Below are 25,411 nucleotides of genomic sequence, written 5' to 3' on the forward strand. Positions count from 1 at the left end.
AGTTGTTACAATATTCCATCTTTTTTTTTTTTGTGAAACTTCCTGCCGGATTCTTTTTCTTGCAGATTTATTTTAATATGATGACACAGTCTGAGCATTTTATCCTGAGTTACTGTTTTTTTCTGCTCCTCTTAAAGCAGTAGATTCAGTTTTCAGGTGTTTTTTGTGTTTTCTGCTTCCTGTTTTCCACATCTCCCATAAACGCCGTCAGAAACCTTTTTGTTCAGTATTATTTGTGTTTTTAGCTCCAGACAGACTCGTGTTGCTCTGATCTTATCATATGTTTGGGGGCTGGACGACGCTTCCTGGTGTCTCCTCAGGGAGTTGTAGTTTTTAGGAGTCATTAGAACTACAGCTGTCCTCGTTTGCATCCGTCTCTTCTCTGATTGGTTTGTTCTTCAGCTGTGGTCGGAGCTTTTTCTTCTTTAACCCTCTGAAATCTGAGCGGTTTCTGGGTGTTTTTGTCTCATTTTTTCCCTCAAATCAACATTTCTAACATGATTCCAAGTGTTCACAATGTAAACTTCACATTCACTGTCAGTCTAAAATGATCCAAAATGACACAAAAACTGTCCTGAATGACTAAAAACTTCAACTAACTGACTTTAAAACTTATCCAAAGCAAAATAAACTTGTTCAAATTGACTCAATTTTTGTCTGAAGTCGCAAAAAAGTCACAGATGACTCAAAACTTGTCCAAACCTACTTTTGAATCGGCCAAAGCACCTCAAAAACTGCCCAAAATGACTAAGAATGTGTCTAAAATGACCTAAAACTTGTCCAAAGTCATAGAAAATTGTACAAATTTGACAAAAACTTTGTCCAAAGTAACAAAAAATGTCAGAAATGACTCAAAACCCGTCCAAACCTACTTAAGAATCGTCCAAAATAACCTGAAAACTCCATAATTACTTGAAGCCAGTTCAGAATGACTACAGTTTATTTTAAAATGACAGCAGAAAGATGTTTCCCCATGCTGGATGTATCTCCAACAACCTGCTGCTCTGTTCACTGTTTCTGAGCCGAACTGCTTTTATTTTATTGATCCAGGAGCTTTTAATTTCCTGTCAGTGTGATTTTGGACAACTTTGTCAGTTTTTTATTCATTGTCAACTAATTTTGAGTCCATTTAAACTATTTTTTTCCAGTGATTTTTGGTGGTTTTTTTATTATTTTACACACATTTAAGCCATTTTTGTCACATTTAGGGTCTTTTTAAACAAGTTATTGTCACTTTGGAAGAATTCTGAGTCTTTTGGGACATAATTACTTCATGTTCAGTGTTTCTGAGCCTTGCTGCTTTTATTTTATTGATCCAGCCGGTTTCATTTTCCTCTCTGTGGAAATACGGCCTGCAGTTCAACCTGAAAACTCTCTGAATTTTCTTCACGCGTCTGGTGGTCTCAGCTGAGTCATTCATGGCTTCACGGTTGCAGCAAGAAACTCAGAATTTTTTGTTTTTTGCTGAATCTATCCGGTGCGAACGCTTTATTTTTTGGGAGAATTTTTTTGATGAAATATCACAATTAGATTTGGTTTTTCTTTGCAATAACTGAAGTGTGTGACACCTTGAGGGACAGTCAGGAAGTTGGAAATATGATGATTCCTTCTGTTTTTACAGTTTGTGGCTCATAAATGGTGTCATTTTGATGATTATTTTTTTTAAATAATGGAGCTTTTGTGGCTCAGACGATGAACACGTCGTTTAATTCTCGCTTTGAGTCGTCTTCTGGGACTTTTTCTTGACTTTGCTTGAGCATTTGTGTTGCTTTTCTTGTTCCTTTCAGACCCTCCAGTCCTCCAACAGTTGAAAAGGACGTACAAATACTTCCAAGACTACAGACAGGTGAGTTAACAGAGGAATCATTCCGTTTATTTCACCCCAAAACGTCAGAAAAGTTCTGTTATCTTCAGGAATGTGCATCGATTTAAATAAAACTGCCGAGTTAATAGATTTTATTTCTGTACAGAAGTTGGACTTTTTCTGTCATGAGTTATAAATAAACCCCTGTTAGTTTCTTCCTGTTTTTGTCTTTTAAATCAGCGTTTTCCTCCTCCTTCCTGCTTTCGCTTTCACTTTCGGTCTACTGACAGAAACGCTGAGTCACTAGAATCTCACTTTCTCTGGTTTAGTTTTTAATGACGGTAAAAACCTCGTGTCTTCTGCAGCGCTTCCAGTTATTAATTAGTTTTGTTCCTGTTCGGGGTTTTCACAGCTGTAGTTCCAGCTGATTCTGGTGCTTTTGAGAGGAAAAATAAACACACGTGCAGCTTTTTTGGTGAAATGTTCAGCAGTAATTAACATAAAGGAACGTGAGCCGGGTTTTCCGAGTTTCTGGATGGTTTCTGGTTTGTGTTTTCAGATGATAATCGAGCCGACGAGCCCGAAGCTGCTCCCCGACCCGCTGAAGGAACCGTACTACCAGCCGCCCTACACTCTGGTTCTGGAGCTCACTGATGTCCTGCTGCACCCCGAGTGGTCGGTACGTCTGGAAAACACCCTGGAGCTCCAGGAACGGGTTTTTAGGGCGTGAATTCTAGCAGAGAACAGACAGAAAATGTGTGATTCTGCTGTTAAAGTGACGCTTCGTCATTCAGACTTGAAGCGAAAGTTGACCCAAAGCAGCCTAAACGGTGACAAGTGGCTCAAACGTGGTGACTCAAAAATGACTCCAAACGTGTCCAAAATTACTCATAATTTGTCCAAATTGGTTTGAAACTTCCTGGACCTGGGATCTTTCTGCATGGAGTTTGCATGTTCTCCCTGTGCATGCGTGGGTTTTCTCCGGGTACTCCGGCTTCCTCCCACAGTCCAAAAATATGCTGAGGTTAATTGGTTACTCTAAATTGTCCGTAGGTGTGAATGTGAGTGTGATTGTGTGTCTGTATATGTAGCCCTGTGACAGACTGGTGACCTGTCCAGGGCGTCCCCTGCCTTCACCCGAGTCAGCTGGGATAGACTCCAGCACCCCCCATGACCCTAGTGAGGATAAAGCGGTGTATAGAGGATGGATGGATGGATGGATGATTTGAAACTTGACCATGATTAACAAAAATGGTCAAAAATGACTTGAAACGTGTCCAAAATTACTCATAATTTGTCCAAATTGGTTTGAAACTTGACCATAATTAACAAAAATGATGAAAAATGACCTGAAACTTTTCCAGATAGACTCACATTTGGGCTGAAGTGACTCAGAAATGTGCAGATTGACTTAAAACATGTTTAAAATTACTCATAATTTGTCCTAAATGACTTGAAACATGTCCAAAATTACTCATAATTTGTCGAAAATTGGTTTGAAACTTGACCATAATTACCAAAAATGACTTGAAACGTGTCCAAAATTACTCATAATTTGTCCAAATTGGTTTGAAACTTGACCATAATTAACAAAAATGATGAAAACTGACATGAAACCGGTCCAGATAGACTCACATTTGGGCTGAAGTGACTCAGAAATGTGCAGATTGACTTAAAACTTGTTTAAAATTACTCATAATTTGTCCTAAATGACTTGAAACTCGACCAAAACCAGTAAAAATGGTCACAAATGAATTGAAGCTGGTCCAAATAGACTCATAACTGTGCAGATTGACAATCTAAACGTGATTTATGTAATGTAAAAATGCTTTATCTGGTCTCCATCTGCTGCCTGTTCCAGTTGTCGACAGGTTGGCGCTTTAAGAAGCGTCCAGGTATCGACTATCTGTTCCAGCAGCTGGCTCCGCTCTACGAGATCGTCATCTTCACGGCAGAGACCGGCATGGTGAGGAACCATCGATAAGCCTGATTGATAGCCCTGATTGATAGCCCTGATCAGATCCCGTCAGGTCCGGCTGTTTCATGGAACGTTTCTGTTATTTGTCCCAGACGGCGTATCCTCTGATCGACAGCATCGACCCTCAGGGCTTTGTCATGTACCGCCTCTTCAGAGACGCCACACGCTACATGGAGGGGCATCACGTGAAGGTAGGAACACGGAAACACGCTAAACACAACATGCAACACGGGGGCGGTGAATTCAGACGCTGGCAGCAGAAGCAGAGTTACAGAACCTTCTGTAAACTGTTGCTGCTCCATGATTTAAAGTAGATTTTCTGACGATTTAGTCATTTCAGGTTAAAATTACAGAAACACGTGGAAACTGTTGCTGCTCTGAGTTTTAGAGTAGATTTTCTGATTAAAGAGTCATTTATTTCAAATCTAAGTTACAGAAACACCTGAAAACTGTTGATGCTCTGTGTTTAGTTTTTATTTCAGTTTTCTGTTACATGCAGCAGGAATTAAGTTGCAGAAACTCCTGTAAACTGCTGCCTCTCAGTGTTTGACCTCCTGTGTTTTCCTGCATTTCTGCCTTCTGCTGCAGCATTGATCCCTCCTCACTACAATAGACCTCCTCCTTCCTCCATCTTCTTCCTCCTTCCTAATCCCTCCTCCTGCTACGTCTCCCTCTCAGGCCTCATTAACCCTGTTCCTCCCTCCTGTTCCTCCCTCCTCCTCCGTCTCCGTTGGAGGATCTGGTTAACCTACTTTCTCCACCACCAAGACTCCGTCTCTCCATAAAGCAACAGATGTCCAGAGAGAGTTGTGAACGCTCCATATGCTGAGAGAGAGTCCAGAGAAAGTTATTAAACCCCAAATTAAAGACGCCGTTGTGCTTTTTACGCCCTTGGGGATTATGATGCGAAACGTGCCGTGAGATTCAAAACAAAGCTGAACCTGGGAGCAGGAAAACGGTAAATAATCTGTAATAAAACACACAAGAGTTGATTTACAGTCCAGGTCTTCACGTTTACAGGCGTGTTTGTACGTTGGACATGTCAAAAATTAAAGCGAAACTTTGTTAATCACTGAAAAATAAAAGCAAAATGACCCCAAAGAGATTGTGATGATGTTCAGTGTTTGGTGTCCATCACACATATCATCTAGTCTGATGGACATAAAGCTCCATCCTGGTCTCCTCAGACCAAAGAACCTTCTTCCAGGTGTCTTCAGAGTCTCCACATGTCTTCTGGTGAACTCTGGTCCAGATTTAATTGGAGCTTTTTCCATCAGAGTCTTTCTCTTTGTCTCCATGAAGCTTTGACTGGTGAAGAACAGACAACAGTTGTTGGATGAACAGTCTGAAGCTGAAACTCCTTCAGAGGAGTCATAGAGTCTTGGTGGCCTCCCTCTCTAGTCTCTCAGGTCTTCAGGACGTCCTGCTCTAGTCACATTTATTCATGTTCCGTCTTCCTTCCATTTCTTGATGGATTTAATGGACTCCAGGAGATCTTCATGAACTTGGACATTTTGTCCCAAAACAACCACATATGATGATAAATCCTAAAGATTCACTTTAATTCTTGTTGTTTTTATTCCTCTGGTGTCAGAATAGAAGATGAGTAACAACTGTTTTTTAAGCTTTAACCTCCAAACTGAGTTGCTTGTTTCTAAAACAAAGACGGTTCACTTTAAATTTCAGCCCCTAGTCTGGATTTTATACTAAAGTCCGACAACAACGGAGCACACGGCGTTTTCCAGCAGCTGTTCTATCACTCCACAGACATTAGGATAATAAATTAGGACCACGAGCTCCTCGTTAGCGGCCCGTTGACCTTTCCTCAGCCTCTCAGAAACCTGCAGCTATTGTTCTGTGGCCCGCATCAGTGGATCAGACGTCTTATTGTTCACAGCAGTGGATTAACTGTCCTCCTGCAAACTTCACTTTAGGTTCCAGCGTTTTCCTGTAAAACTGGAGACTTTAGGAGACAATAAACAGATGAAAACAGGCTTTAAATGATCCCAGAACCACAGTCTGGATTCATTTGTTTAGTGAAAACAAAGAAACCTGCAGTCTAAATGTGGAATGTGATGATTATTTTTAATATCAGGTATTTTTCCACCAAACGCGCACCGTTTTCAGCTAAAAATGACCTCTTAATGTGTGTTTTATGAATTTATTTCTACAAACTAACAATGGAAATAACAAATGTCAGATGCAAACCGAAATAATAACCTTTTTTTTCTTGCATATTTTCATACACTAAGATGTATTTAACCGTTTGTGTGGTTTTGTTCTTTCCCAGCTGTATTACATCAAAGTTTACTTGCCGTTTGTAAATCTGTGGCTCATAAAAAGCTCATAAAAGGCAGATTTTAGGATTTTCAGGAACATAAAATACATTAAAAAGACTTTACACTGTAGTTTAATAGTAGATTTGATTAGACGCGCTAAAAAAATCCTGTTACTCCTGCAGAAAATGCATCCAACAAAACTCACATATTTAAAAATCTAAACAATATGCAAATCTTTGCATCTTCACAAAACTAAATTATGCAACTACAGCCATTTATCCTTCATGAAAGGTTCGTTAATCCTTAAAGTGTTGGGGAAACGTAGAAAAATTTAGTCTCCCAGAAGATTAAATATTTCTGGTTTGACAGGAAGTTGAACATGAGACGCTGCTGTTTTTGTCTGTCTTTAAACTCTTTAATCAAACCTCTTAGAAGGAAACTCTACACAAATGAACTTTTCCTTCTTTTCCCCAACATTTTTTGAGGTGTTAAACAAACATACATGAAGGATAAAGAGTCACATCTTGACAAAACTAATTTCTACAACTATTAATCCTTCATTTATGGTTCATTAACAGCTAAAAAATTGTCCCTGAGTCTTGACTTTAGAATAGAAAGTGTAGATCTTCTAAACTCCTGAGAAACCCTGCGTTAAAGAAGCCGGTTTCCTGGGCCGGTCGTTGCTGCAGCGTCTGTTCCTCTCAGCGGTTTCCACCTTTCCTCACAGCGGTAGATGTCATCTCCGTTTCTAATCTCCACTCCGGAGGCCGCCGCCACAGATGGCCGCTGCCAATAACATCACACGGCAGATTTGACGGCGGCGTTTCCACACAAAGGCCGAGCCAGGAGAGTGTCGGCGTGGAAGTTGTCGGGCCGCGACCTCTTCATTGACGCAGCTCAGCGTGTGAACGGCTAAAAGCTAAAACGGCGGTCGAGGAATGAAAGACTTTCAGCAGACAGACTGCTTTTATTGACCACAAACACACTGTCTTCTCCAGGCTGAATCTGAAGCCACGGTAGGATGCAGCTGTTGAAACGCAAACGGCAAATAATCGCGCTAACCTGACGTCCGTAGAGCTCAGAAAGCACAGGGAGTTTAGCTACAGAAGCCTCGATGTGCCAAACTTCTATGAAACCGTGTACCCCTCTAAAACCTGCTATAAGGCTGGAAAGATAGTTCGTCTTTTTAAAAAATCAACAAAATGACAGCATTTATCAGCCAGAAATGGTAGAAATAGGAAAGAACCTGCAAATTTCTGATCAATTAATAATTTCTGACATGAAAAATGAACCAAATCTCAGCTTAAAATCAGGATATTTCATCAAATATCACTCCCTCTGCATGCCTCATACCAAAGTTTATCCGAAAATGAACCATTTCCTCAAACCAAATTCTTAAAAATTCTGAAATTCTTGTTGCACCCGAGAAACCACGACTGACTCGGCTGTGACCAACAGTCATGAGGCAAAAATGAACCGAAACCAAGCTTAAAATCAGAATATTTCATCAATGTTACCCAATTGTTTTTGTCTAACTAAAAAATCCCCAAAATAACCAGTTTCCTCAAACCAAATTCTTCACAAAAAATAAAATTCTGCATTTCTTGGTGCATTTGTGAAGTCATGAATGACTCAGTTGTGACCAACAGTCTCATGACCAAAATTCTGAGAGTTTTTAGGTTGAACAGGCAGAAAATCCAACCTCCTGGATGAATAAATACACACAGCATGGCTCAGAAACACTGAACAGAGCAGCAGGTTGTTGGAGATCCATCCAGCATGGAGAAACATCTTTCTGTTGTCTGTTCTGTCGTCATTTTAAACTACATTTGAGTCATTCTGAACTAGTTTCAAGTAACTATGGGGAGTTTTCAGGTTATTTTGGATGATTCTTAAGTAGGTTTGGATGAGTTTTGAGTCATTTTTGACATTTGTTACTTTGGACACGTGTCAAGTTATTTTAGATCATTTTGGATCATTTTTGAGCTATTTCGATCAATTTTAGACTGAGAATGAAGTGCAGCTTGGCTCAGAAACGGAGAACAGAGCAGCAAGTTGTTGGAGATCCATTCAGCATGGGGAAACATCTTTCTGCTGATGATGAACAGAGAGGAAAGGTGTGGAGAGGCTGGAAACATGGAAATAGTTAAATACCTGTAGCACGTGGAGACAAAATGACCTTAATTGGACGGAAAATGAAATGAGATCAGAGAGATAAAAGAAAAATGAGGCACAAAGCAACATTAAACAATCAAACAAGACATAAAATGACGAATATAAGATAGAAAACTGCCAAACCGAGACTCAAAACAAGAAAATGACGACGATACTTCCAGACTCTGTGTTTTTGTTCAGACGAGTTTAAAGTTGAGGAAGAACAAGTTCCATCGTCACATTTTTGATGTGTTTGACTCATTTTTATCGTCAGGTTTTTGTTTGGTGGATTGGTTTGTTCGTAGCTTTAGAGTTTAGATAAAGGTTGAGTGAATGAAGCTCCAGCTGTGGATCTGGCTCAGATTTATAGACGGGTTTTACTGCTGCTAATCGTAAACAACAAACCTCCAAATGTTTTCTGACTCATTGGAGAAAAACCAGGAAGCTGAGGCCTGCAGCGAATAAAATCAGAATGAAGTGACATCATGCAACACGAATCAGCCGCTGTTGATAATCGACATGTTGTAGAAGACGGGGATGGAAACACTGAGCCTAAAGTGAAGAAAAATCCAGTTTTCAAGCCAGTTTTATGAAATTTCCTCAATTTAAGGTTAGCTCTAAATCAAATAATGAAGAAAACTGAGTTTAAATGAAATTCAAACCACTAAAATGAAAGGCTTTATCTAAATTGGTCAATTAGAAGTTCTATTAAGTGGTGGAAAAACATCCCTTCAGTGACTTTTTTTGGCGCGGATCGGTCTCTAAATCTATTTTTACAAGTCAGTTGGTTGTAAATCCAGTTTATTGTCTGAACCTGTCTCTCTGCAGCGTTTTCAGAACCCTGAAGTCTTCGACTAACGAGGAAGCAGCTCAGGGTTTTTCAGCACCTCGTCTCGCTTTATTAGAATGTTCAGATTTTCCTGCGGCATTGTTTCAGCCATAAAGATGTCGGGAAAGTCTCAGGTATCCAGAGTTTCCTTCCTCCTTGGCAGAGAAACTTCTGGACGAAGAAAAACTTCTATAGAGCTGAAAGAAAAACACTGTTACATCCTGTAAAAATACTGCAATTAAAGCTATTAGTTGAGTACATAATGTGGGATGGAAAGAGTAAACAAATATACTGTGGTTGGTTCATTTCAGAATAAATAATAAATATAAATAAAACCATTAAATTCCTCTCTGATAACAGAACAGTATAATTATTAAAGAATTTAAGGAAATATGACAAAAACAGACTGAAACATGTGGTAATGTGGAACAGTGAAGGTTTCTAAATGGGTAAATAAGGTTAGAAGCAACCAGGGAGCTAAGATATGAGTTAAAAAGGTAAACTTCCTGCTTGTTTTCAGACTTTGTTTTAGGTTCTGGTTGGCTTTCTGTTTTTTATTGTTTATATTACACTGTTGTCTGTCTAAAGTATGTCGAATAAATAAATAAAAATAAAAAATGTGAACCCACAAACAGACATAGTAGGAGTAGAAGGACTACTAGTAGTAGTAGAAGGACTAGTAGTAGTAGGATTAGAAGGAGTTGTAGGACGAGTAGTAGTAGTGGTGAGTATAGTAGTAGCAGGAGTGGTAGAACTAGATGTAGCAGTAGTATTGCTAGGAGGCGTAGTAGTTGTAGTAGGATGTGTTGGGGTGGGGTTGTAGTAGTTGTAGTGGGATAGTAGTAGGAGTAATAGATGCACTACGAGTGATAGTAGTAAGAGGAGGAGAAGGAGGAGCAACACTAGTAGAGTAGTAGTAGTGGAAGTTGTAGTAGGAGTAGTAAGATGGGTAGTGGAGGAGTGGAAGTTGTAATACAAGTATCAGTGATGATGGTAGTATTAGAAGGACAAGGAGTAGTGGTAGTAATAGTAGTAGTAGCTTTGTCTTCTTTTTTTTCAGTATTATATTTATTTATTCCTTCACAGCAAAATGTTGCAAGTTACAGAAAAGCAGTATTACAAAATTAGAATATATGCAACCAGTGCGGTATCTTCTAAGTAATACAATAAGGAAGGAAACATTTTCTTACTTTTCATCCCAAAACCCGGAACCCCCAACCCCACGGCCAGTCATAATGGAACAATCATAAAGAAAAGAAAAGAAAAAGACAAGCACCCAAAATATTACCTCTGGTCGAAGTTAGGATTCTTTACAATTGGATAGAAACGGTTCCCAAATCTCTTCAAAAATATAAATTTGTCCATTTATTTTATATATTAGACGTTCGTATGAGGCAGTCTCTGATAATGCGCTGAGCCATTCCGAAAAAGTAGGATCATTTTGTCCTTTCCAATGTCTTGGAATCGTAGCTTTGTCTTTTTGAGGTCAGACGACAATAAAACCACATTTAGATGTTTGTGCAGAGCTCCTGGCTCTAAAAACATTTCAGATCATTAAAAATAAAGAAAAAATTAAATAAAGTGAAGCATATAAATAAAATAAAGAAATAGAATCTATAAATAGAATCTAAACAGAATGTAAGAAGTTGATGAGACGTTCCTGACTGAACTTGATCCACTAAGAGAATCTCTGACAGATGCTTTAATTCATCAGAGGATGGAGGATGGGGAGTGGAGGGTCCAGGCAGCGTCCGTCCATCTGTCCTCAGACCAGCTGGAGAAAGTCTTTAATCCGATCCAAATTAACCATCATTAAGACAATAATAAAGTTGCTCATTTGATTGGAGAAGGTCAACGGCAGCTTATGTTTGGGTTCAGTCCTTTACAACCTGACAGAACAAATGATCTAACTTGTCGGCCCGTCTGTCTTTTCCAGGACGTTTCCTGTCTGAACCGAGACACCAGCAAAGTGATTGTGGTGGACTGTAAACGGGAAGCGTTCAGCCTGCAGCCCTTCAACGGCATGGCCCTGAAGAAATGGGACGGGAACTCCGAGGACCGGACGCTCTACGACCTTGCCAACTTCCTCAAGAGTAAGACCAACACTTCAGGCAAAAGGCTGCCTCTTCAACAGAATATAAGTTTTCCAAATGAACACAATGAAATCATGTCATTTTAAAGATAAGGATCAGTAAAACTTCATTAATCCCAATGGAAATTCTTTAATAACTAGTATCAGCAATTCTTGGAAAAATTGCAGGTGTGATTGCTGAACACTCAACTTCCTCAAGAGTAAGACCAAAAGCTCAACTACACTCCAAACAAAAAGAAAGATGGCCGCCTGTTGAACAGAATTTAATGTTTCCAAATATACAAGATTAAATCATGAAATTTTAAAGATAAGATCAATAAAACTTCATGAATCCATAAGGAAGTTCTTTATTAAATAGAATCGGTAATTCCTGGAAGAATGGCAGGTGTGATTGCTGAACACTCAATGATATCGCCAATTTTCAATCATGTTACATTTCCAACAGTTTATTTCCTGTTTCTTGAGCAAGATTAAATTATGCAGATAGCTTCATTTATCCTTACAGGAAAATGTCCTAAAACTACTGCAGTACTCCAAAAATCACAATGTTAAGTTGTGAAATTACCACAAAAAGATTCAAAATGGTCACAAAAAGATCTGAAATCACCACAAAGATGCAAATTCCTACGCTTAGAATTTTTTTGTACTACAAAAGCATCTAAAATCAAAATGGAAAAATGGAAAAATTACCTCAGAATGACACAAAATTACCATTGAAAGATACAAATCTACCATGAAAAGGTGTAAAATCACTGCAAAATGATGTAAAATTAGCATAAAGACTCAAAATCGTCTCGTAGGGATGCCAAATTACTGTAGAGACAAAATCATGACAAAAACATACAACACTGTCATAAAAGGATGGAAAATTGCCACAAAAAGGTAAAAAGAATCGCCATAAAAACACTCAATCACTACAAACCTCCAGTTAGAGTTTTTTACTTACAAACTCTAAGTGCACCTAAATGTTGGTCTAAATTGTCCTTTACAGTTTATTGTTACAAAACTCTTGCCAAACTAACATGTTAAAGAAGTCGTCGGTTTGGCTGCTTTTTGTTCACACATCTGGCCGAGACGTTGAGTATAAACTTTGTGCATTTGAGACTTTTTGTCATTCAGATGACGGTAAACAAAACGACAAAGTTCACCCACAAACAGAGCAGAGATCTGACCAACGACGGCGTCAGTATCTGAAAGAACAGAGTGGCAGTCAGTCGGTATTTACTGCAAACACTGAGACACAAAACCTCTGTAGAAAGTTTCAAAAAACTGAATGAAATTACTTAGAACAAATCGACCAGACACAAAACCAGATAATGTGGCTAGAAAGAGATAAAAACTGACTGAAACTGATCCAGAATGAGCACAATAGATGCTAAAAGACAGTGCAGATGGAAACAAAAATACCGCAAAAACAAGAAATGGTGATACAGATAAACACAAAAACCAGAAATTAAAATAGACGGACCGCAGAGAGTCGACTGCAGACTGACTGACAGCAGGTCAAAGATGCAGTCGCTGTGGCCTCAAGTGTAAACTTGTTTGTGTCGAATGCAAGCAACCATGAAAAGATGCAGAATGACCACGAAGAGTCGAAATCCCTGCTAAAAGGTGGAAAACCACCTCAAAAACATGCAAAATCCCGACAAGATCCTCAACTATTACCAGAAAAACACAAAAAATCACCATCAAGAAAAGATGTAAAACCACCACCACAAGAGGAAAAATCACTACAAATAGAGTTGAAATGACCACGACTCAAAATCACCACAATAAGATGGTAAATTGCCACTAAAATGTCCAAGAAAAGATACAAGACCACCATAAAACACAAAAAAAATCACCACAAGATGGAAAATTAGCAAGAAAAGATATTAAATCGCCCCAAAAAGATGTGAAATCCACAATAATCCACCAAAACTACCAAGAAAAGATGCAAACTCCATTTTCCAGTGATTTCATGTGCTACTAATACGAGCTTTTAATGCAGATTTAGATTTTATTTTATTTTATGGTTCCAGTTTATTGGTGGTTTGGGTTTTTCTTCAGTTGGATTCAGCCTTTTTGGAGTTTCCTCTAAAGTTCAAACGAGGCTTCAGCGAACGGAGTTACAGAACAGGAAGTTTAAGTTGCTGTATTTCTAGGTTTCCTGTTCGTCTGGCTGTCTTTGTTTCGTGGACATCATTTGTATTTGAGCCGTCGGCTTGTCTGATCATGTGAATCCGTCCAGATCTGACCTACATTGGCTCAACAGATGGTTCTTCTGGTTTACTGCTGGACCGCCCAGAGGAGAGACTCGAAAGTTAATTTTAGAGCTTTCAGGGTCTGGATTCTGATGGAAACTCTTTAAATAACTGTGCTTTTAGCTGCTTAGACCCGGAGCTTGTTCTGCTGTTTGTTCTGTGAAGTTAAATCCATCGCCGTCACAGTTTGTTACCTTTCACCAGCCGTTGCCGCGCTGCAGCGGCCACATTCAAACAAATGAGTTCATTTCCTCTATTAAAGGCTATGAAGCTTTTTAGCGGCCCAACTCATGCGATTTACAGAAGTAAACATTTTGTTTTGTCAGAGTTTAGACTGTAATGTTGCGTAAAACCTGTTTTTACGGGGCTGTAAACAGCACGGGGGATTGTTGGTGCATTGACGACCTCTATGCAGTCGTTAGGATAGTTGCATCAAATTTATTTATGCAACCATCCTTTTTATGCAGCCTTTGAATCTCCCGGTTGCTTTAGTTTGACTAGATTGCAATGAGTTTGTATTAACTAATGAACACAAATAGATGCTGATTAAATGTAAGCAGACAAACACCACCTCTTAGACACAAAAGAACTACGAGATAGAAAATGGCTGCTAAGAGACCCAACAAACTAATAGGAAATAACTGCAAAAACACACTAAATGACCAGAGAACATTTATACTGACCACAAGAGATGGAAAACCAGCACAAACAAACACAAAGCAAATGTAAAAACAAACAAAGTTTACCTGAAATAAATGAAAAGAGCCACAAAATGCCAACAAAGACACCAAAAGACCGGCAAGTTGACGACCATAACGTCATTAAAACTGACTTAAACTCATTCAAAGTGAACACAAGAGAAGCAACACCAATGAGGCAGACAGAAAAACGCCACAAATACACAAACTGGTGATAAAGATGAACAGAAAAACCAGAAAGACAAAAGCAGTCGACTCTAAACTAACGGACAGCAGGTCAGAGAAGTCTTTACTGTAGCTTCAGAGGCTTCCACAACCTCGAGTGTACACTTGTCTTTGTCGACTCAAAATCGCCTCAAAAAAGCAAAATTGCCCAAAAATGGTTTGAAAAAACCACAAACACACGGAAAATCATCACTGCAAGAGGTAAAGTTACTACAGACTCAAAATCACCACAAAAAGATGGGAAATTAGCATAAAAACCACTAAGAAAAGATGCAAAATCAGCAATATCACCGCAATAAGACACAAAAGCATCACAACAAGATGTTAAATCACTACATAAAGAGGTGAAATTCCCTTTAAGACTCAAAATCACCACGAAAAGATGTAAAATTATCCAGACGGATGCAAAATCTCCTCAAAAAAGAAGTGAAGTTACCAATAAGCCTCAAAATTGCCATGAAGAGATGTAAAATCGCCATGAAAAGACATAAAATCATCTCAAAAAAGATGTAAAATCACTACAATGAGACAAAATCACCACAAGGAGAGGTGAAATTACTATTAAGACTTGAAATCACCATAAAAACATGTAAAATCCAAAAAATGACAAGTCACTACAAAAAGATGCAAAAAATTATCACAGAAATGTTATTCCGCCATGAAAAGATGCAAAATCACTACGATGACACTGAAAATCACCATAAGAAAATAGAAAGTCAATATGAGAAGATGTAACATCACCAGAAAAATATGTGAAACTAGAAAAGCACTCAGAGTGCAGACCTCCGCCAAGGATAGAGGAAAACAGGAAACCCATGCAGTAAAGGATCATGAGCTGGAATAGAACCTGCGTCTCTGACACAGTTCTGTTTACGAATCTCCTTCTTAAACAGTTGAGCTATCTGGACACCTTGTTCCAATTTGTTGGACGACATACTAACCTATGATGTTTTTGTCATATTTGGACCACATACTAAAAAATTCAAAGTGATCCAGAATCCAGGATCCTTTCTGGATTGCCACCAAAATTAAATCAGCTCTTCCTCTTACCATAGTCTACATCCCCTCAAAATTTCATGTGAATCTGCCCGGGCGTTTTTGAGTTATCTTGCTAACAGACAGACAGAGACACACACACACACAAACGCCGGGTGTCACATAACCTCCTTGGCGGAGGTAATAATTAACAAAAGAAGCTTAATCACCGCAAAAAGAGAAGATCACCACTAAAATTTGCATAGTCCCTACGATGAGACTCAAAATCACCACAAGATGTGAAAAGACCATTAAGACTCGGAATCACAACATTCACACACAAAATAATCACAAAAAGATGCTAAGTCTCCATAAAAAGATAAAAATTATCCAACAAGTCGCTTAATCACAACAAAAAGAACCCAAATCCCTGCTATGAGGCTCAAAATCACTACAAAGAGGTGAAAGAGCAGCTCAAACAAGCTCAAAATGGTGATTAAACCAAACAAAAGAACCAGAATCTACATTTACAGTTTTATCTGGGAGGCAGATTTCCTCCTGAACCTGGTCTGAATGTAAACAGCGTTAGTTTGTTGTGAAATGTTTTATTGGTTGGTTTTCCTTCCAGCCATCGCTCTGAGCGGCGTGGACGACGTTCGCTCCGTGTTAGAGAACTACGCTCTGGAGGACGACCCCATCGAGGCCTTCAAACGCCGCCAGGCTCAGCTGGCTCAGGTAGGAGGACCAATCAAATGCACCTCTTGGTCCTGGTCCTGGTCCTAGTTCTGACTCTGGTTTTCATTCCAGGAGGAGGAGCAGCGATTGGCCGAGCTGTCACAGCAGAAGAAGCAGGGTTTGTCTTTCGGCTCCATCACCTCCAGGTTCTGGCGCTCCAAGCAGCAGTGAGCCCCGCCCCCTCCTGCACGCTTCCACCAATCACAGCCCGGCTCACCACCAGGCGTCGAGGTGAGGGGAGGGGCCGGATCCCGGTCGCGTCGAGGTGGGCTGGAAACGGAGCGAGGACATTGGCTGGCTTCCGCACCGCTTCCTGGTTTTGCGGGGGCGGGGCTTCGACGGCGGCAGCGTCCCTCCCTTGGTCACCTCGGTGTCACCTGATGCGTTTTTCAAGCTGCTGATTGGTTTAAAAACACAAAAAAAGAGACTAAGCGAGAGGATCCGGGTCAGTTTAAAGTCTTGTCGTTGGCGGTTGGGGTCTGATCCGCGACCAGCGCCGCTATCGCCATTCCGGCTCTGGTCCGGCCCGCCACTCGCAGGATCTGACCTGAGATCAGCGTCTGTCCTGTCCTTCAGAATGTGTCTTTATTTTATTTTATTTTATACTCTGTGTGTCTCCGACTGACGGATCATGTCTGAAAATAATTATGGTTTATAAGTATGAAACAAACTATACGTAGTGTTGGTAAGAGTTAAAGGGTGTTGAATATGTCTGAGGGCACGGCGGCCGCAGCATCATGGACTGAACTTCAGCCGGCGGACATGACAAAGACGAGTTGAGATTAATGCTGGAGGCAGAAAAAGAAGTTTGAAGTAGATTTCTTCCTCCATCCTGATGTCTTTCATTCACACAATTAAAGGATAAAAATCATCTGTATTTTCACTTCTCTTAATTCCGTAAATCTCCAAGATGTTCGGTTCAGTCTTTAAGCAACAACGAGGAACTTGTGCAATCATCAGGGACGGATTCGTCCACATTTGGTGCTCTGGTGAAGATTTACAACGGCGGATTTAAAGGCCCATTCAAGGTTTCCACGTGACCGACATGGATCCAAACGGTCATAAACCAGAAAGAACACTTCGTTCTGCGGCCTTGTTTCTTCTGGGAAGCACATGGAGCGCCTGTGGATGCGTCTAAAAGGCTGTAATTTGGAAGTTTTTAACAGGACGAAGCAATTAATCGGCGATTAATGGTGGGCAATCGCAACACGGGGTCTGGAGACTTCAGAACTTCAGAACGTCCCACTGGGTTTGGGCTCTGTTGATGGAAAGTTTGTTCAAAAACAAAGAACCACCAAAGTCCTGCTTCAGTTCCAACACTGGTGAAGAAGGAAGAGAAATGTGTGAAGAGCCGTGAGCTTGTAAAACTGGGAAGTTATCGAGTTCCAAGTTTATAAATCAAACAAAACGCAAACACAAACAGATTCTCACCATATTGGACCTTATGGCCCTCACCGGAGAGCATTGTGGGAATTTAACTAGCAACGGGCACCATGACAAAGACTACTGTGGTGGATAATGACCTCCGATCAAAGCTGGAACCTGGATGATTTGTTCCTACTGGCTAGCTTGTAAAACTAGGATGTTATCTAGCTTTAGAGGGCCTTTAGACAGCTTTTACTTGAGAACTTTAAGATTCTAAATCATACAAAAACAACCAGATTTTTACCATACGGGACCTTTAAATCATCGTTTTCTGGCTTTCACCGGACAGAAGCCTCATCCAAAGGAGAGCCGTTTGTACATCCAGAAACATGTTTTCGGCTGCCGGCCGCCTCACGCTGTGTTGTTGAATACTGTTGTTGATGTGAATGTTCCTTCGACAATAAACCAAACGATCAGCAGATTGTTGTTCAGATTTCAGTTTTTATTCCGTCATAATGAAATGGACCTCGTTGAGGTTTACCTCCTTTCAGTTATAACGCGATGGAAAAACAGCAGGATTTTGAATTCCACTGCTGTCTGTTGTATAAATAATTTTAAAGCTTTTACTGCCTCGGTTTTTCCTTTGTTGTTTACGAGCGCTGAATTTCTGTCCAGATTGAATTCCTCTTGGTCAGGGTGCTTCTCACCAGCATTTCCAGAGTATCCTCCATCACTAACATGCTGTTTTCTAAAGCAGTCCAAATGGCAGCTTAGCTTTCATCAGTCACAACTTCACAGGCATCTTTCTTTGATGACATAAGAAGGCAAGTGAGGACGACTTGGTTGTGTTTTTGCAAACACGTTAGAGAGCTGATGTATAGGTTGTGTATGAACTACAGGAGAAACGGCTGAACCTGTTCCAGACGAGCAGGAATGTGCTTTTTCCTGAATTTAAAACAGAATCCCTGCAGTGCCTTGAACCTGTAAATCTGTTGTTTCTTCTCCCCGCTCTGCAACACACCCGATTTTAAAATCCCGTGAAGGTGTCGGGACCATTAGCCGCCCTCAAACGCCAAAGTCTTCACCAGCCGTCATCGGTCAGGAACGAAAATGAGTCCGGAGGGCCCGAAGGGAAACCATGAGTCTTGTGTTGGCTCCGAACCCGAGCAGCAGGAGGGAATCTTCCCCTCCAGCAACTTCACCAGACGCCTAGATCAACATTAAAGAGCCCTATGCATACTTACAGCTTCCTGATTGGATATTTAGTCGCTACTACAACATGTTTATCTGCTTTAGTCTTCAAAAACGCATAATTTAACTGATGATGTACATTCCTGCAGCTCCTCTTCTGCTTTTAAGAATTAGTGTGAGCACTGTGGAAGTTTAGCTAGCAACGAGCACCATGGCAAAGACTAATGGGATGGTTAATGACCTCCAATCAGAGCTAATGTGTTTAAGACGTGACGGATAATGATAGTATTGTTTTATATCCTGATAATATGGAACAGAGGTGCTTCTGTGGTCCAAACCATGTCTATTCTGTTCTGAGGTTGCTGTTTTACTTAAGAAAGGTCCACTGTGATCAATTTACGTCTTCAGTTTAACTAAACTTTGATTCCTAACGCTGCAGATTATTCAGAAAGTTAGTCAAATGTGGCATCCCTAGTGTGCTGCTGCAAACTTTTTTGCTCCAGATCTCATTTCAGCCATTTAAAATTTATTTTTTTCTGTTGATAAAAGGTTTAAGAGCATTGTAGGGGTTTAGCTAGCAACGGGCACCATGACAAAGACTATTGTGGTGGTTGTTGACCTCCAGTCAGAACTAAGGTGTTTAGGTTGCGATGGTTCGACGAAGACATTGCTTTAATGTCCTGATAACATGTAATGGAGCTGCTGTTGTGGCCCAAATCATGTTTTTTTTTGCCTAAAACTGCAAGATCAGTACAGGACAAACGTTTATTTTGACCAATCATTGTCTTTAACTGAACTTCGATTCATAACGCTGCAGATTTTTGAAAAAGTTATTCAAAAGTAATGCTCCTAGCATCCTGCTACTAACTTTATTGCCCCAGATCTCCTTTCAGTCATTTATTATTTAGAACATACTGATAAAACATTCAGGCATTGTGGGAGTTAAGCTAGCAACGGGCACCATGACAAAGGACTACTGTGGCAATTCATGAAACCAGAGGAAATTTGTCTTTAATTTAGCCAAACTTTGATTTATAGTGATGCAGATATTACAGAAATTATTCAAAAATCTCATCTTTTTACAAACCTTGCTTGCCCCAGATTTAATTCCAGTCATTTAATATTTAGAATCTCGTGATAGAGTTTGAGAGCATTGTGGGGTTTAGCTAGCAATGGGCACCATGACGGAGACTATTGTGGTGGTTAATGACCTCCGACCAGAGCTAATGTGTTTAAGACGTGATGGATCAATGAGGACATTGCTTTAATGTCCTGATAACATGTAATAGAGCTGTTTTTGTGGTCCATGTCTGTTGACTAAAACATCAGTTCAGTACAGACATATATTTTGACCAGTCGTTTTCTTTAATTTAACTCAACTTTGATTCATAATACAGCAGGTTATTCAGAAAATTATTCAAAAATAATGTCCTGATACCAACTTGTTTGCCCCAGATCTGATCCCAGTTGTTTAATATTTAAAATCTACTGATAAAAGATTCAAGCATTGTGGAAGTTTAGCTAGCAACAGACATCATGACAAAGACTAATGTGGTGATTCATGACCTCTGACCAGAGCTAATTTGAATCTTTAACCAAACTTTGATTCATAACGCTGCAGATTACAGAAATTATTCAAAAGTTGCATCTTCTACTGAATTTTCTTTCCCCAGATCTTGTCAAGTCATTTCATATTTAGAATCTCCTCATACTTAATCTGAGAGCATTGTGGGAGTTTAGCTAGCAACGGGCACCGTGACAAAGACTTCTGTGGAGGTTAATGACCTCTAAATAGAGCGTGGATTGACGAGGATGTTGTTTTTGTGTCCTGATAACATGTAATATCTGGCTTTGTTGCCCAGGTCATGAGTCTGTTGATTAAAACATCAACATCACGACAGAACAAACGTCCTCTTTGTTGAAATGGAGTTAATGATTTATGAAAAAGATGTATTTCATTCTCTGGGGGCTAAACTAGCAACTAGCTAGCCGCTATGCTAACATGTTGATATAAGTAACGGAACAAAAGCCTGGACTTCAAACAAGGTGTATTTTCTGAAGTAGAAAAACTCACTTTGGTTTGGATCTTGTACGTTTTACATGCACCTAAAGCAGCTTTCTAACACTGAAGGATGAGAAAAATGATCTCTGAGTGTTCTTTAACCTGAAAACTGATATATTTCAAGACTAAGTGAAAACAACCACCTCCAAATCTAGTCAAATCTGAACCTCAGTGGATAGAAAGATTGTTCTTCTTGATGCTTTATAAAAGTATTTCAGACTTGTAGAGACATTGAGAACATCTCTGGTTGGTTAACTCTTAAAATGTTCTCAATGAAAAGATTTGTGTGACGGAATGTTTGCTGATAAATGAGAGGAACTAGCCGGAGCTGCACTGTTTCTCCTGGTTGGTGTTTTTTTCTCTTTCAACATAAACATTTATGGTGGATTCCATCAGTTCATTGGAATGTTTTGGCAGATTTTATACATGTGTTAAAAAGCAGCTGTGGAACAACAAAGGAGAATAGAAGAAGCAGAATATGGGTTATGTAAGTTTACCAAGTGTGTGCAGTAAGGAGAAACATCTACGAGGTTCAGAAACACAAAAACACATGGGAAAAAAGTGAAATTACATGTTTTTTGATCTCTATTACATTTTCAGCAGAGTTTAGACTTTTTTTAGGTTGTTTGTTGTTTTTTGACCATTTTGACTTAATTTCAATTTTATACTTATTTTGACACAAGTTCTTTACTTTGTGACCCAGGATCACCACTTTTCTGTTAAGGTTTGCATCTTCTGGTCATTTTTTTCCATTGCAGGAACTTCTGGGTAACTCTAGGTTGATTTGTGATTTGTTCCGACCACAAGAACCATCAATTTAGAACCTCTTTTAGCACCAGTTTCATTAAAAGTACCTGTTTCTGGGTAGATACTTCTGAAGACCTGTTCTTCTGTTTTCTATAAAACTGGCATTAGATCCAGTAACTGATGTTTGTTTTGGTGCATTTTGAGTAGAAGATGTTGGATTTTCCACCACGATGTAAACAGAAAAGGCAGATTAGTAGGTTGCTCCGGTAAATGTTGGTGGGAAACTACTTCCTGTTTACCTGGAAGTTGTTTATTGGGGGCAGTGGAGTCTCTTAAGACCAGTTAATGGTAAAAGACGGGCCTGAATACGAGTACCGAATACCTGGACAGGTGAACTTGGACCTGCTGGAGGATCTTTTGGTGGCCGATCCTGGATCTGTTGGGCTCAGCAGGAACCAAAACTGGATCAACCACCTCGTCCTGCAGGAGGGTCATTCCAGGTGAAATGAGCAGATATTCCTTAGGGGTGTTGCTGCACCATCTTCAAATTAGTCCTAAATTTACATGCCATTAGACAGTCACAAAAGTACTTTCTATGCTAAATTGTAGGCCTGTAGCTCAAATAGTTTCTGAGTTGTGGGGTCTGAAATTTTCAGAATTTGGCCTATAAAAAGCCTCGCCAGCGTTTTTTGTATCTTTAACTCGGTGTCAACATGTCATTACACTTTTTGAAGGTAGTCACCTTTAATAACTAACATTTCAAAAAGAACAAAACATACATACTACCATTGGAATGACTACTAATACTTGTATCCCAATTTAAAGTACTGAAAAGCAAAAAAGTGTAACACCCTTTTTGTGTCAGCTCTAGTTTAGAGCCATACCTGTAGATGTCATGACATGTTGACACCCATTTGCAATGCATACATGTAATTATAACATACACATACTAATTACATGTACTAACTTGAATTCAGGGAGCTCTGTAGTAGTTTATGGTTGATTAATTTAAAAATACAACAATAATGTTGAATTTTACAGTATCAGTGCAGTGGGATTAAACATGTTAAATTTAATTGTACAATGTCATGTTACAAGCAAAAGAACCTCTACCTAAGTTATAACTTAGGTATACCTAAGTTATACCATTATACTTTTTGAAGGTAGTCACCTTTAACAAAGAACCAAACATACATAATACTACCGTTGGAATGACTACTAATACTTGTATCCCAATTTAAAGTACTGAAAAGCAAAAAACCATTTTGACATCACCCATGCCATTTTGAGTAAGAATATCTCAGTAACTACAAATATAACCCTGCTGCTTTTTTGTACAGTAATAGAAGACAGATGGAACTGTCTTGTAGAAAAATTTGGGGTCTCTGGTACCTGTCCCACACTGAGATTTTTGCCCCCCAAAATAGCCAATTAAAAATCTCGTCCAACTTTGGGAGCTCATATTTTCCAAACTGAGGTACCTAGAAAGCTCCAGTTTGCTAAGTTATCACACAGGTTTGTGTAGAATGGAACCCAGGGGTGTTAGAACACTTCTGTGCAGTATTTCTAGCACTTTTAAGGTCCCAAACTCCACTCATGAGTAGGTGTCTCTTAATTTTTAGCATTTTTAGCAAGCCCCCACGGCCTGCAGAGTGTAGGGAAACACCTGGGGATGTTTGTGGGGCACTAGCTACATGCAGAGGCCTTGTCTACCAACTCACAGCTCTCTGGTCTGTCTAGAGGCTGAGAAATAACCACTTAAAGATGCAAAAAATGCTGGTGAGGCTTTTTATAGCCCAAATTCTGAAAATTTCAGACCCCCACAACTCAGAAACTATTTGAGCTACAGGCCTACAATTTTGCATAGAAAGTACTTTTGTGACTAATGGCATACAAATTTAGGACTAATTTGAAGATGGTGCAGCAACCACCATCTGGTGAAACCACACAGAATGACCCAGGAGGAAGATCTGGCATCGCTGTAAGTAGAGCTGCTCTGAGTTGATAATTTTGATAATCGTCTAAATTCTGTGATAACAGCTTCTTAAATATGAATGTTTTCAGTTTTTTCTCCTCTGTGGCACTAAACTGAACATCTTTGACTGTCTTTGATCAATATTTTGAGCAAACGAAGAACTTGTTAAGAAAATAATGGCAATAAAAAGAATCGTTAGCTGCATTAACGTCATGCTAACCTCCGACATCATGGACTGAAAACTGTAAACTCGATACATTTAAATTATAAATGTCCCCTTCAAGTTGTTGTTCCCTTCTGATCTGATTTCAGTCATTTCATTTTTTTGTGATGATGATTTTGAGAGTGCTGTGGGGATTTAGGAAAGAGGCACCATGACAGAGACTAATGTGGCGGTTAAAGACCTCCAATCAGAGCTAATGTGTTTAAGAGTTTAATTTCTAAACTTTATACCCAAACCATGAGTCTGTTGACTGAAACAGAACAGATGCGCTGAATTTGTGTCGTTTAACCAATTACTGATTGACAATGATGGAGACTTTTAAAATACTCAAAAGTAGCATCCATGAATAGCATCCTTAGCTTTCAGTTTGTGATGCCTGAGTGACAGAAAACATAAAGGAATTTAGAGGTCAGAATTTATATTTGATTTGTGTCACTTTTTACCTTAAAACCAACTTATTTCCCTGCTACGTGATGTTTTAAGTCTGATTTATTTCGTGTTTAAAGCATTTTAAATCATGTTTTCTCAATTTAAACAGGCAGAACTTTGACATTTTACTGCAGCAAAGGATTCGTTTTTCCAACTTTACCTTTAATTTTTATTAAATTCAAGTTTTATGATTTATATGTCACATTTAAAACAAGTCAGTCAGCAGCAAGAACAAATGCAAAAATAATCAATTAAAAACAGGAAAACAACTTAAAGGAACAAAGTTTAGGGTAACTTAAAACCATTTAAAGCAACAAAATCCAATGATAACATGAGTTTTTTCCTAAAAACACCAATTAAAGAAGAACTTTCTGTTTCTTAGTTGTAGAGCTGCCGCTGGTTTTCTGCAGATATTTTTAAATCTTTGTCGTATCTTTCAAACTCCTGCAGGATCATTAACGTGAACAGATTTTCTGGGTTTTTACTCGCTGTTGGTCCACACAAATGTTCTGATTATTTTTAATGAGATGAAGCCCAGAAAACGTATAAAAATAGCAAAGATTTGAGCAGAAAACCAACAAAAAGGTCAATAATTACCACTTTCAGCTCCTCCATAAAGCTGCAAACGCACAAAGTTGGAAGAGAAACTTCATTTTTACTTATAAATTCCAGTTCTGGTGAGGCATTAAACCATAAAGCAGTAGGAGCTCAACCTGATTCACTTTTACTGTCAGATTTTATTTGAAAAACAGCTGAAAATGACAGAAACAAGCAACAAACGGTGGAAAAATACGGTGTTAAAGATGTTTGAGATTAATTTTTCTCACTTTTTTTAATTCAAAACAAAAGTAATTTAACTTCAGACTGAAACATTATTTGCTCATTTATTAATAATATTCATTCAGATCTGTTCACAGTACAAACAGCTTTAAAAATGGTTTATTTTAATTTAATTCATTTTTTTCTTCTTAATATGTCAGGATAAAACTAATAGCTGAAGGTCCTGCTGTGGAGAAGATTTTTGTTATTTAAAACCATAACTTTAATATTTAAACTCCATTTATTGATCCTTTAAAGCTCCTGCAGCTTTGAGAAGTTTTTCCACAACTGCGCATGCGCATTCCGCCACTTACAGATGCTAATGCGCCACTGAGGCGCGCAGGCACGTGTGAATGCGTCCGTGGGGGGGTGGGGGGTGCGCGCTTCTTCTTAAAGTCATGATAATGAGAGCAGCGCGTGGAGGAAGGAGTGGGGGCGGGGCTAACACCTACCTGACAAGTGAGAACAAATAGGAGCTGTGTGTGTGTGTTCTCTGTAGCAGATGAGCTGATAAAGCACTGTAAAAAATTATCTGGTAAAAAAAAAAACACTGTAAAAAATCTAATAAAATTCTGTAAAAAATTATCG

The 25,411-nt window shown here is 39.3% G+C and overlaps 1 protein-coding gene across 1 annotated transcript in view; it reads left to right on the plus strand.

The window, feature by feature from the left end:
- The window catches only part of timm50 (translocase of inner mitochondrial membrane 50 homolog (S. cerevisiae)), a 35,821-nt gene extending 17,965 nt beyond the window's left edge, over positions 1-17,856 (plus strand). Inside the window, exons 5-11 of the mRNA XM_022202245.2 lie at positions 1,788-1,846; positions 2,364-2,483; positions 3,666-3,770; positions 3,875-3,973; positions 10,981-11,137; positions 15,906-16,012; positions 16,085-17,856. Of these exons, the coding sequence (XP_022057937.2) occupies positions 1,788-1,846; positions 2,364-2,483; positions 3,666-3,770; positions 3,875-3,973; positions 10,981-11,137; positions 15,906-16,012; positions 16,085-16,183 (746 nt within the window). The 3' untranslated portion in view covers positions 16,184-17,856. The remainder of the gene's footprint in view (positions 1-1,787; positions 1,847-2,363; positions 2,484-3,665; positions 3,771-3,874; positions 3,974-10,980; positions 11,138-15,905; positions 16,013-16,084) is intronic.
- Positions 17,857-25,411: the final 7,555 nt, after the last annotated feature.

This window comes from Acanthochromis polyacanthus, chromosome 13 (assembly GCF_021347895.1).
Source record: "Acanthochromis polyacanthus isolate Apoly-LR-REF ecotype Palm Island chromosome 13, KAUST_Apoly_ChrSc, whole genome shotgun sequence".
Classification (NCBI taxonomy): Eukaryota; Metazoa; Chordata; class Actinopteri; family Pomacentridae; genus Acanthochromis; species Acanthochromis polyacanthus.